Here is a 13,332-nt window from a genome sequence, read left to right as displayed (position 1 = left end):
TAAGATTATAATGTAGTTTTTTACTAATTCCTACTGCAAATAAAATTTGCTACTACAGGGATCCCTGGGTGGCGCAGCGGTTTAGCTCCTGCCTTTGGCCCAGAGCACGATCCTGGAGACCCGGGATCGAATCCCACGTCGGGCTCCCGGTGCATGGAGCCTGCTTCTCCCTCTGCCTATGTCTCTGCCTCTCTCTCTCTCTCTCTCTCTCACTGTGTGCCTATCATAAATAAATAAAAATTAAAAAAAAATTGCAACTACAGAAGCAACATTAAGTTTATTCTAATTTGTGATGAGTGCACTTTGATTTTTGTCTAAAAATGTGTATATATGTAAATAAACATCTGGGACTGGGAAACATGAGCCCAGAGTGGTACATTACAGGTCTACTTTACAAAATTTATAAGCGCAGTATTTGAAAAATGATGTGTGTACTACTTAATTAACTCTGGCCTCTTCAAGACGGTCTAATAAATAAGGTGGACAGTGCCCCTTCGTCTGGGTGTTACGGTCCCAGCCTGCATGGATTTTTACTCACTAGGATTGTTCGGCATATGGCACATCTGTCCTCCTCCTAGACACTTTTAAATAAATACACATTTCCCCAATTTAAGCCAATAATTACCAACAATTGCCAGGGATGAAGAGTCTATGAATTTTACATATTTAAGAACAGGGCAAACTGGTAATAATGAGAATTTAGTTTCTTAATTGCTACAATTTCAAAATTAATTTGCCTCTTCTCATTCCTTGGATGACACTGACATCTAGTGGAGTTCATATTTCTAAGATCTTTAGCTTAAAAATACCCACGCATCACCATCAACATCACCACCCCACCACCGTTTTGTTCAACGTCAAACCCAATAATGACCCACATTTGGGTCCTGCCCAGGATTTTACCCTTTTTCCTTAAACACCATGACGCAAACACACTGTAGTGTTTGCTTCTTTCATAACTCCAGATTTCTGTCCCCGTTAAGAACAGCTGCACAGCTGGACTCAATTTCTAAAATGGTTTACTCTCAAACTGTTTTCCAACATTTACAAAGAGAGTAAGTGGGGATAATGCACAGGTCCACAGGCCGGCTTCTGCATTATTAGACACGTTAATTAAGACATAATTAATGGGGATTTTTCAGTAACTGTAAGGATGAGTTTCTCTTGGCTCCAGCACCTGCCCCGCCCGGCCCGGACGGTTGGGGTCCTGGCCTCTTCTCGGATGCCTGCACAAGGGTACACTCACTCGCACTCGTGCATGCCCCCAATTAGCAGGAAGGGGGCCGCTTATCCCTCACTCCTCTGTTCTCCTCTTGCTCCTCCTCCTTCTCCGCAGACAGCAGAGGGAAAGGAAGTATTTATTAAGGAGTTAATATTATTTTTGATTCTTCCTGCCTTAGAGTTTTCTCCTTTGTAAGTGATCTGGGTGGTTACAGTTACCAATGGACAGAGTCTGGGATAATATTTTCCGGCACATTCCAACTCCAGAGCCACCCTTTAAAGGGTGAGAATGGGGATGTGTGCAGCTCTCTTTATAACCAGCCCTATTTTTAAAGATACTTCCTGGCTTCTCACCTCTATCCTGAGAATAGAAACCAAAGCCGATGACCAGTACATGAGGCCCCCGGAAGGTGTTCTTTCTTCCCACCAGGCCCTACAGGTGTGGCACAGATGAAGAAGCTTCCCTGGTCCATGTTAGAAAGCCGTCACTCCTCCCTGGTATTCGGGCATTCTGCTCACTGCCAACCCTCTCCGCACCTTCGGGAACTGGATGCTCAGGTCCACGAGTGACAAGTGAGCACAGAGCCTGTCCTGCGGGTGACACCTCCCCAGCCGAAAGGCCCTGGCCTGGGTGCAGACCAGTGCTGCCGGTGTTGGGCGAGCTGGGAATTGCCATTACTCTTGGCATGTGAATAATTTCACAAAGCCTCTTAGGTCACGTATGATTTCATGACCCAATCACACATCCACCTGTGTTTTGTAGAAAGCTGAACACCCTCCTCCCAGTCAGTCACACGGTCCTACAACTGCTTTGGCTCAGGGCTGTCAGAGATCCCCTTCACAGCCACAACAGGTAATGATGCAGAATGGAAATCCAGGCCACAGAGACCCTTTACCCCCACGGGGGAATCTTCCAGAAGCACCACTCACAGAGAATGCTGTGGTCTGGGTCTGGTATGTCCGGTCCTCACTCTGCATCCCCCAGCTCTGCGTCCCCAGCAGCAGCATCTGCCGGAACCCACGTGGCAGAGGGCACTCGGCAAAGGAGAGGGCTGGTCAGCGGCAGATCCTGGCAATTAGGACTCTCCGACGGGACAACTGCCTCGAACATGGTGGGAAAGGCGTGGGGGTCTCCTGGCTTGGCAGCCACGTACAGCAACAGGAACACCCTCTCTGAGTGAGGCAGCAGGTCAGCTGGGGCTCCCAGCCACCCCTGCAGAGCCCCCCTCAGTTCAGGATGGGAAATCCTGACTTATCTGCTCCAAGTCAGCAGACACCAACCGAAAGAAGTCCAACGGTTTCAAACAGGGTACGACGGACATGAGGGGCCGGCGACCCCTTGCTCTATCGCTGACCTGGGCTGGGGGCATATTTAGGGGCAACCCCAGCTTCTACCCATGACGGGGCTGGCTCCCAGTTGTGACAACTCAAACGTTCTCCAGAAACTGCCAGATGTCTCCAGGGAGCAAAAGCACTGGTTTAAAAGCATATACTTCTAATGCACAGGCCTGGTCCCAGGAGGGAAAATGTTTTCTGAGGTCAAACGATTCCAGTCACATGCCAGCAGTCTTGCCTGCTGCTCTGGGCTCAGCCTCAGAGCCGCTCATGACTGACTGGCGATGTCTGCTGGGTGTGAGGGCAGGGATGCGGTCGGAGTATGTTTGTCTCCTCGCTAGTGCAGGGGTTCTCTGCATCCCAATCACCCAGGAAGCTTTTAAAAATTGCACACGCCTGGGGTCCACGTACAGATTCTGAGTTCATAAACCTAAGCCCAGAAGGCTGATCTATAGGCAATGTAGAATGCTCTACAAATGGCTCTGAAGAAAAGTCCAAGTGGAGAGTCTCAGGTCGAAGAGCCTCCTAAAAAATACTGAAGGCTCCTGGCGCCGAAGCCAATGCCCCTCACCCCCACACCCAGGGTAAATCCTCAGGTGCCCCAGCCCCAGAAGAGGGTATCGAAGGGGCTGATTCATCCCACAGGGAGGGTTAGAGGCACACGCTGGGAATTCTGGCACAGTTTTGTCATCTTGTACCCAGAGTGACAAGTCGCTTGCTAGAGACCAGGACCATCACGAGATAATAAATACCTTCGTACAACCCCTCACTCTTCATCTGCACACACGTACCTGAACTCCCTGTGCCCTGAGAAATTCACGTTTTACTCAGTACCCAAACCTTTGCTTCTCATAACTCTGTTAGACTTCCACAGAAATCAGTGCTACGCTCGTTAATTTAGTCTGGGTTCGAAAATAACACTAAACCATCTGGCAACTAATAGATGGATCGTGATTGAGGTTTTCTGAAATCACTTCAATTTCTTCCCAGGGAAGACACTCACGGTGAAAAGGTTGGAGCGGCGCTTGGACTGCTTCCGGACAGGTGTGGGCGTGTTGGCAGTGGGGGGGACGTCGATTCGCAGTTCCTTCTGGCTGGTGCTTGGCGTCGACGGGACGGAGGAGGAATAGTCGCTTAAGCTCCCGCCTCCATTACTGGTCTGGAACAATGAAAAACCAAGGTTTTATTAACAATGGACTCCAGGAACCTAATGTCACCACCTTTGAGGGGTCATCAGGGACAAGTCAGCAAGTCACACTGAAGAGGTGCCTGCATGACAGGTCGGAGAGTCTCTCTGCCTTGGCTAGTTGAAACACTGGACTCATTCTAGAAGATACCAATCATCTTGTATAGTTGTTTTTTCTAAGAAAAGTCACTTGAGGAAAAGAGGTCTCTGTCATTCGATTTAGTAATTGGCAGGAGTTAAACTGTCATTCTGTTCAGTTTCCTCTGAAAGATGAAGGGGTTGGCTGAACTAAATGAGCTCTACAGCTCCTTCATGGCTCTAGATCAGATGCGGAAGGAGCCCTGATTGGCTCAATAGAACCCAACGCATGCTCTGAAAATCTGAAAACTTTGGGAGACATTTAAAGATTCACAGAACATGAAAGACTCCTCCAGTGGAAACATCCACATCCTTGACTCTACCTTCATAGGCTCCCACACTGTAAAAGCAATCACTTCCGGACTCCCCTAAGGAAAACAACAGCAACCCTACCAAACCCTCTCGCCTTTGAAAAAGTCCAATATTGGGCAGCCCTGATGGCTCAGCAGTTTAGCGCCGCCTTCAGCTCATGGGTGTGACCCTGGAGATCTGAGATCGAGTCCTGCATTGGTCTCCCTGCATGGAGCCTGCTTCTCCCTCTGCATGCGTCTCTACCTCTCTCTCTCTCTCTCTGTATCTCCCATGAGTGAATAAATAAAATCTTTAAACAAATAAATAAAAAGGGTCCAATATAACGTTAGCCTGCCCAAGAAACGCTAATTGAAAACATGCACAGGCAAAACCCAAGTCAATGGTTTCCTTAGCAGGCTCTGGGTTTGGTTCTTCAAAGTGACAATTATTCTGTTTGCTTCCAAGTAAATAATTTGCCAGAATATTACTCTGGAAAAATGGAAACTAAGGGAGGTGGTAATTATAATTGAGACTGCTACCAAATTTAAGCATATAGGGGGATTAGCTGCTCAGGTTTACCCACAACCATTCAACCCATGAGCAGACCAGAACCAGGGCGGATGCAGGGTAACTGCAATCACCAGCAAAGGCAGCAGTGCACACCTCGAGTCTCTGCCCAAGCCAGCATGCCTCATAACACAGGCAGCATGAAGACGGAAACGCTGAAAAATGATTCCCATAAAATCCACTTGGCCACAGCAGTTTCTCAAGGAAATGTGAAGTCAATTATGAACATGCTGTTATTTATAAAGTTGAAAAGGAAAAAAAAAAAAAGATCCACCTCAGAAACGGCTTCGAGCACCCTTGGGACCGGCACGCTCCCCGGTTCCGATGTGCCTTGCCGCCCCACGTACCTGGCTTATGTGCACGGCGGACACCTGCGCGGAACAGACAGACGAGTGGCTGGGGGAGTTGGGCAGCGACTTGCAGGGCCCTATGGACAGCTGCTGCTTCTTCCTCGTGGCCACGATCTTCTGGGCAACTAGTGGGCAAGAGACAGAAGGGATCAATGTGAGGCTGGTCTCCAAATACAGAGCACGTGGCAGAGACTGGTACCTGTCCCCGCCGTCCACCATACTCCCTCTCTCCGCAGTAACAGAGCTCCTGATGCTGGGCTGGGTGCGGGACCACGATAAACATGGCATTGCCCAGAGCCTCGTCCACTTTGTCCCTCCGCATCCCCAGCTAAGCATGGCCATACAGGCAAGTGCTGGCCAGCGGGATGACCGCCGAGGGGTCATGTGGCAGCTCCCAGGAATCTTCCCTGAGAGGGCTGCCCTTGGCCCCTTTCGTCCTTCTGTCTTTTCCTTCCTGCTGAAGATGCACAAGTGCGAGCTGTAGCCTCTGCAGCCATGCTGGGGCCAGGGGCCAACGCGTGGTGGGACACAAGACAGAGGGAGCTGGCCCTCTGGCTCTACCAACGGCCTCAGAAGCCTGCCTGGAATGCCTCAGAAGCCTTGAACACCAAACCAAACAAAAACACACACCTGTCCTGTTCAAATTATTCTAACTTTGTCATTTTCTTTTTTTCCCCAGTCACTTGCAGCAAAAATAACCCTAAATAAGACAGGGTAATTTAGCTAAACCGGCCCTCCCCACTTGGAAATTAAAAATCTATTTTTTTTTTTTTTGCACAGCCTCAGGAATTCCTCTTAACTTTATAAGCTACTGCACAGAATTATATCCAAGGACATGTAATTATATCAAAGACCTTATTTAAATACATTACTACGCACATTGGAAGTTTATCTTAATCAATACAAATCTAAATTCAACCAGCCATAACTTCTCTTGGCAAATAGGCTCACTGATAAAGCATGCGGGCTTTAATTGGAAAGGAAGTCCACGATAAGAAAACTCTTCCCACACCAATAGGTGTCACTGCAGAATAACTACAGCTTTTGTTTGAATAGATGTGTGTCTTTGGGGACCGGCTGTAATGAAGTTCAATGGTGTTCAATCCTCGTCTTGGCCCCGAGAGCCGCTATTTTTAAAGACACCCGTGCAAAGGAGCACATATATCGCCGTCCCCGGCGATAGGCTGTAACACTGAAGCAGCACGCGCGGCGTCCACAGCTTCTTTTCCAAATGAACAAAATTTTAATAGGGAACTGGTGTGTCCGCAGCTTATGGCTTTCCTATAAATGAATGATCGTGTAAATATGATGAAGCGAAAACGCAAGATGTAAAAAATGGCTCTCAGAGATGAAGCAGCAGCTTCATTAGTTACATCCCGCCTCCAACGGGCCTCTTATCCCGAAAGGATGATATCAATTAATTTATCTTCCCGCAGTGTATTGATCACAAGCTTCATCAGCTAATCATGTTTAAATTACAGAGGAATATCGCAGCATTCTGTCATTTCAGAACCATTGGCGTATCGATCCAGGGTCTTTGAAGACGTATATTAGAACATTTTAAAAATCATTATGTGAACTCAAGAAATAAAATCTAAGCTCAGATCCAACAGCCGCAAAACAGGTCCCAGGCAGGCAGAGTGAAATCCAAAGACCCAAAGTCATGGCTGTTGGGATGATTGCAAATGCGCTTTGCTTTTTTTTTTTTTTTTTTTAAGATTTTATTTATTTATGCATGAGCAACAACAGAAAGAGAGAGGCAGAGACACAGGCAGAGGGAGAAGCAGGCTCCATGCAGGGAGCCCGACGTGGGACTTGATCCCAGGTCTCCAGGATCATGCCCTGGGCCGAAGGCGGCGCTAAACCGCTGCGCCACCCACCCAGGCTGCCCACATACTTCTTTTTTTAAGGGGAGCAGGCGAAAGGAGGTTTTTGATGATCAACCCAGATGCATTTTGGTTTCACTCTGGCCTCTGAGTTGCAATTCTGCTGGATGACTATGCACACTTGCATCTTCAAGCTTGCAGAGAGGACACGGAGCCAGAATGGAACAGGGCTAGGCTGTTGGAGAGCTTTATAGACATTTTCTATAGATGTTTTCTATGCTAAGGCAAGATTTGAGAAACTTTCTAAGGCAAGTCAAATGTGTTATGAAATCTTCATTTTATGAAAATACAAATACAAATGAGCATTCCACCTCTCCTGGCTGGAGGCTGGTGGGAGTGAGCTCATGGACCCAAGAGAATGTAAGGCTTCTCCCTGAGTGACAGCTATACAAAGCATTAAGTACTAAAATTGTTTAATTGTTCCACCCCATTAATTCCATAAACTGAAGTGAGAACTTCTTAGATCCATAGCATCTTATTTTCACTAGAACTTTTATTCATGTTTGTTCTATTTTCCCATTTCCCCATAATTTTTAAGTCTTCCTACCTCAATGAACAAATGGCAAAAGGAAATAAATTACAAATATTTAGTTTTAAAATATATAGCCTGCTGGGCTCCACGCTGGACATGGAGTCTGCATAAGATTCTCTCCCTCTCCCTCTGCTCCTCCTCCTGGCATTCTCTAATAAATTCAATAAATAAATAAATCTTAAAAAAAAAAAAAGACTGCTTTAGAGCCACAGGATGACCCCTATAGTAGGGGATAACTTAATGATGAGCAATGAAAGCATGAGACTCAAGAATAAAAATGGGAGGGTGGGGGAGGAGGAGGCAAAGTGACCGTCTTATAAGGAATGGCCATCCTATCCTCCCCGCCATAGTGAAAAACCAAACCTATCCTACGGTTAACTGCTGCTGTTGTTACTTGCCAAATGCCCCAAAGAGGTGACCTGAAGGGTGATGTCTCTGTGTGCCTCACTTTGATACTTTCCAAGATAAACTGTTCAGGTGTGCAAAAGCAAGCATGACCACTGCCTGCTAACATAGTGTCATGCTCCATCGTCCCTAGGATGACCTTGCTAAAAAGTCTGCAGAGTGATCTCACAGGAGTCAGCCCCAGGGTGGCTAGGATGGATGGATGGATGGATGGATGGATGGATGGATGGATGGGTGGATAGATAAATGGATGGGTGGGTGAAGATAAATGGATGGGTGCGTGGATGGATAGATGAATGGATGGATGGGTCTCCCTCCTCCAGAACAACTCACAGGCAATGGAATGCCAGAGGGCGGCACTGCTTTCCTAAACCGTAATCACTAACTACTCATGATATTTACAACACTGAAATGTTAACTGACCTAAAACACGAATATTACCCTCAGATTATAGTGGCTGGACAACTGCTATCGAGTCTTTGTCTACACTTGCTCATTCAACAAATGAAAAATATGTTTTAAATAAATACATGGATGTGAATGGATGAATTAAGACACACACAATCACGAGCTGAGAATCTGGAATCTATCACTGGGAGGTGCTGTTTTCTTAGTTTCAGAGACATGAGCTACACCTAAGTCCTGAACGGTGTCATCACCATATAGTCAAATGTTTGTTTTACCCAACACTACTGACCAATTTTATTAGCTTCCTAATACTTCAGTACTGATGCTCTGTGTTGTTTTAAGTCACTTCCTCCACAATTTGGAAATTTTATTTGGTTGAGCATCTGGCTCTTTTCCTTTTTTAAGATTTTATTTATTTATTCATGAGAGAGACAGAGAGAGAGGCAGAGAGACAGGCAGAGGGAAAAGCAGGCTCCATGCAGGGAGCCCGATGCGGGACTTGATCCCAGGACCTCAGGATCATGCCCTGGGCAGAAGGCAGATGCTCAAACACTGAGCCACCCAGGCATCCCTGGGTGGATAACATAAAAGATATACCTATGATCAGGGCATAAGGGGCGTCTGGGGGCTGGTAGTGGCCCCTACTTGATGTGATTGATGACTTGGGAAATTTTTTTTAAACCACACTCTTAATTGTACTTTCATAAACATATTTCCATTCTTCAATTAAGAAAGAAGTTTATTCAAGTACTAAGGCAACACTTGAGTTACACATTTACTTTCTCCACCAATTAAAAATTTCCTATTGGAGAGATGATCGATAAATGGCACCCTTTAAACAGTGATTAAGAAAAAAGATTGATAGTTCCAAGTAAGACTCCATTAAATTGGCATGATACCCAATTTCTGCTTTGGCTTTAATTTTTTTTTTTTAAATCATTCGCACCAAACCAAGAAAAGAACAGCGTGCGGTCACAGTGGGAGTCAGGAGTCAGGCCTGCCTCTCACCCGCGCCGTCTCCGCCTGGTCACCGAGGCTGACGTCTGGACAGTGGGCCGGGCGGTCCCATCCACTAGGTCACCCGGTGTCACGGCTGAGGCGGAGAGGGCGGGGGGGGGGGGGGCTGGTGGCAGCACCGGGGGAGGGGTGCGGTGGGTGTGGCCCTGCCGTGGCGGCAACAACGCCGCGTGGCCACGGGACAGGCCTGCCCGCCAGCATCCCCGGCAGGACTCGGCGTCTTCCGCTCTGTACCCGCCCGGTCCCCATGACCCTCGCGTCTTACTTGGATCACAGGGAAGGGCCGGCGCGGTGCCTGCCCCCGGGACGCTCGGCCGACGCTGGTTCAGTAGAGCAGGTTGGCCATCGTCCGTCTCCCGTCAGCCGTCGCCCAGCAGGGGACCCCCAGGCCTGCTCCTCTGGTCCGACCACCGCACCCTGGCTTCCACCTCCTCCCCTCGCACAGCCGGCCACGGCCACGGCCACGGGACGGACTAGAGGCCACCATCCTACCGGACTTCCAGGCAGCACGTGGTGTGGCTGACGGTTCCCTCCTTGCCGGGCGCGTTTCCGTCCTCCCAGGACACGGACTCGCACTGCGCCTCCTCGGCTGCCACCCCTGCTCCTCAGCCTCCTTCGCTGGCCGGCTCTCCACGCGTGGGTGCTTCCAGGCTGCCCTCAGCCCCCTCTACCTCCGTGCCCCCCACCTGGAGTCTCCCCCACCTCAACACCGACGGCCCCCGAATCTGCAGGACAGCCTTGCTCGGAAGGCCTCTTGCATTCCAGAACCATGTATCCATGACCAACTCCACTTCTCCCCTGGGACGTACTTCGAAGTCTACATGGCCCAAGCTGAGCCTCGCCCTTCTGCACCAAACGCCACGACCGAACCCCCAAACCAGGGACGGAGAGAGGGGACACGACACATCACTGATTCTCGCACCAGAGCCTCGCGTTCTTCTTCACTGCCACTGCCCTGGTCCGAGACCTCGACCTCGTTCTCCACGGCCGGTTCCCGCAACGGCTTCCGAGGCAGCCCTGTTCACGGCGGCCCCCGAGCGCCCCCCGCCCTGCAGGCCGTCTTGCCGGGGCGCTGTCCTGCTCTCGCTTCAGCTCCCGGCACACGGACCTTACAACCGAAGCTCCTCAGCGGGATGCACTGTCCACGCGTGCCATTTCCTTCCACAGACTCCCTCTGCCCACACGCTGCTGGCCTCTTCTCAGGCCCCCCGCAAAGGTGCCGGACCCCGCCGGGAGGGGGACTTAGGTCTGGCAACGAGCTTCCCTTCTGAACCCCCCAGTGCGGGGGCCTGTGCGCTGGGGCTCAGCGGGGAGCATGGGGCTCCCGCGCTGCCTGGAACCCGGTGGGCGACACAGTCTGACTCTGGCTTCCACAGAAGGAAGTCCGGGGAAGCCTCATCTTCCAGCACAGCTTGACCAATAAAGAATAATAATTTGACCTGCGAGGGGCCTGGGTCTCTGGTCTTATTTCTTAATCGGTTCGGAAGCCCAAGGAGGACGGGATCCCTTCCAGACCCAACGCTGCTGCCTCCCAGCCTCACAGCCAAGCCACACGGAGGTCACGAGGCGCCGTGGCTCTGAAGCCCAGAGCACAAGCTGTCACCACCATCCAGTGCATACCCCCCTCCACTTCGTACGCCTTCTCAGAAGCCACACCTGGGGCCCATCTCCCCTCAGCATCCAGACCTTCAGCAGAGGCCCTGCACCCCAATACCCTCAGGTGCCAGTACAGCTACTTCGGGAGTCTCCCCACGCCGAGCCGGGGCACCGCTGCATGTGCAGGAGCAGGTAAGCACACATGCACGCACACGTGCTCACTCCCGGTGAGGACCGTGCCGTGCCGTGCCGAAGGGCTCTACTTTCCACCCCTGGATCCCTCGCCTGGCCGACAGGAATCACTCAGTATACGACCGTGTAATAAATTCCCCAAACCAGATGTGTGACGCTTCACGGCAGGTCTGGCCTCTCGCTCTCTCACTTGCAGAAAGATGCCGGGGGCCAGGGGCTGCCTTTGAGCTGCTTCTTGCGCGGCACAGCCTGGCTTCTGCAACATCCTAAATTAAGCCTTTTTGTTTCATTAATGATTATGACATTTTTGGCATAGTCCAATAAACGTCGGTAAATTTAATCAGCGAAATATCTCCTCCGGTTTAAATGATTTGCTTGAATTAATCAATTAACAAGAACTTTTGAAGTGGCACCTGTGAGCCAGCAGAGACAGGGACAGAAGCAGGGGGAGAGGAGGGACGGACGACCCGGTGTGTCACCTCAACGAGCTCCCACCCCAGGAGCTCCGACGTTTCCATCAGAGGTCACCGGGCCACTGACCTAACGGCTCCAAGGCTCTTGTGGGCGGCCGTCTTCCCCACTCCCTCTGTCACTCGTGATTCGCTCAGATGCCCTACACGGGTCCTGAGCGTCCAGGCTCCGAGGCGGCCTGCCCCTTCACCTCGCCCCACCCCAACTCACCGCATGCTGCAAGGGATGTAACGAGCCGACTGACTTTGCAGTGTTTCGCTATTCAACGTCCTACGTTATTACACCCTCTACAATGTCAACTTCTGCTACCTTAGCGCCACCGTATACACAGCGCAGCCTCTAGCCCCGCGCACTGAGGCTGCGTTGGGGAGCAGAGGGTCGCAGGGAGCGGGAGGAGCCAAGGTGGCACTGCCACAGCCCGTGGATCTGACGGACACAGAAGAGCCACACGGAGATGCCAAGTGGAACGTGTGTAAATTGGGCCAGAGGTGAGGAGGACGATTCATCTGCTGGGGAGAGAGCTGCGTGCAGGACGCTGAAGCCCGTAACCGGGGGAAGGATAGAGACAAATGGATGGAAAGCCCAGCCTGCGTGAGCAATGTAAGACGGCAATTTAAGCAGGAATAAATCTAATAAAAATAGGATTTAAAATGTTTACAACAGACACACTTGTGTAAAAAAAACAAAAAAACAAAAAACAAAACCACACAATCAATTAGCATGAGAGTCTAACTTTACTCCACGGGAGTATTTTAAAAGCACAGATGGAGGATGAGGTCCCGGCGTGCGGCACGTTCGTCTCCGGAGCTGCCACCCGAAGGTAAGGTCCGGGGCACCTCTCCCTGAAAGGCTCTTCAACCAGAACCCCAGGGAGGACTCCCATAAATAACGCACGCCACCAGGGATTGTAAATCTTCCAGTAACAAATAAAAGATCCTCTAATGTCTCAACTCAGTTTTAAATTACAGCTCAGTGATCATTAAACTATCTTATTAATTAAGAAGAAATTAATTACCAAATTACCAAATTATAGTTCTGAATTTGTGACTTCGTGAGGAATGAAAAGAAACCTGAGGTGGGATTTCTCTTGCTGAGAAAATCTTGGAGTTGGTCAATGTTAAGGGAGGTGTGTTCGGTATGCTGGTAGCCCTACATCCGTCTCTTAGATTTGTTTTCTTATCACCTGAGTTTTGTTTTTTTTTTTTAATTTTTAAAGTTTTTTTTTTTTAATTTTTATTTATTTATGATAGTCACAGAGAGAGAGAGAGAGAGAGAGAGAGAGAGAGAGAGAGAGAGGCAGAGACACAGGCAGAGGGAGAAGCAGGCTCCATGCACTGGGAGCCCGACGTGGGATTCGATCCCGGGTCTCCAGGATCGCGCCCTGGGCCAAAGGCAGGCGCTAAACCGCTGCGCCACCCAGGGATCCCTATCACCTGAGTTTTGAGTGTAGATGGGGCTACGCCAGAAAACAAGAGTGGGGAGGGGCACGCATGAAGGTATCTTGGGTCGTCTGACGCTTGATGACATTAGTGAACCAGAAGGATCCACGGTCTGGCCTGGCACCTATGAAGACCCTGCCAACTGGGAAATACAGTTCCCTCATCTTCTAAGACGAGGGGTCGACTCCACGGAGCTCCCGACTATTCTGGAAATGCTAGATACCAAGCTTTCTTTACCTTCCTAGGACCAACGTGTACCTGACAGTCAACACGCGCTGACCAACTGGGTACCTGAGTG

General features: G+C 49.9%; 1 protein-coding gene across 20 annotated transcripts in view; it reads right to left on the bottom strand.

Moving 5' to 3' along the window:
- AGAP1 (ArfGAP with GTPase domain, ankyrin repeat and PH domain 1) overlaps window positions 1–13,332 on the bottom strand; it is a 533,006-nt gene that overhangs the window by 273,201 nt on the left and 246,473 nt on the right. For all 20 annotated transcript variants that reach the window (XR_007405993.1, XM_025463529.3, XM_049101379.1 and 17 more), the window contains 2 exons: window positions 5,086–5,213; window positions 3,560–3,715 (listed from right to left, as the gene is read on the bottom strand). Coding sequence is in view for 19 of the 20 variants with exons in the window: in XM_025463529.3 (XP_025319314.1) it covers window positions 3,560–3,715; window positions 5,086–5,213 (284 nt within the window). In the remaining variant the exon portion in view is untranslated. The remainder of the gene's footprint in view (window positions 1–3,559; window positions 3,716–5,085; window positions 5,214–13,332) is intronic.

The sequence above is a fragment of the Canis lupus genome, chromosome 25, assembly GCF_003254725.2.
Source record: "Canis lupus dingo isolate Sandy chromosome 25, ASM325472v2, whole genome shotgun sequence".
NCBI lineage: Eukaryota > Metazoa > Chordata > Mammalia > Carnivora > Canidae > Canis > Canis lupus.
This window is presented reverse-complemented; position numbering and strand designations above follow the sequence as displayed.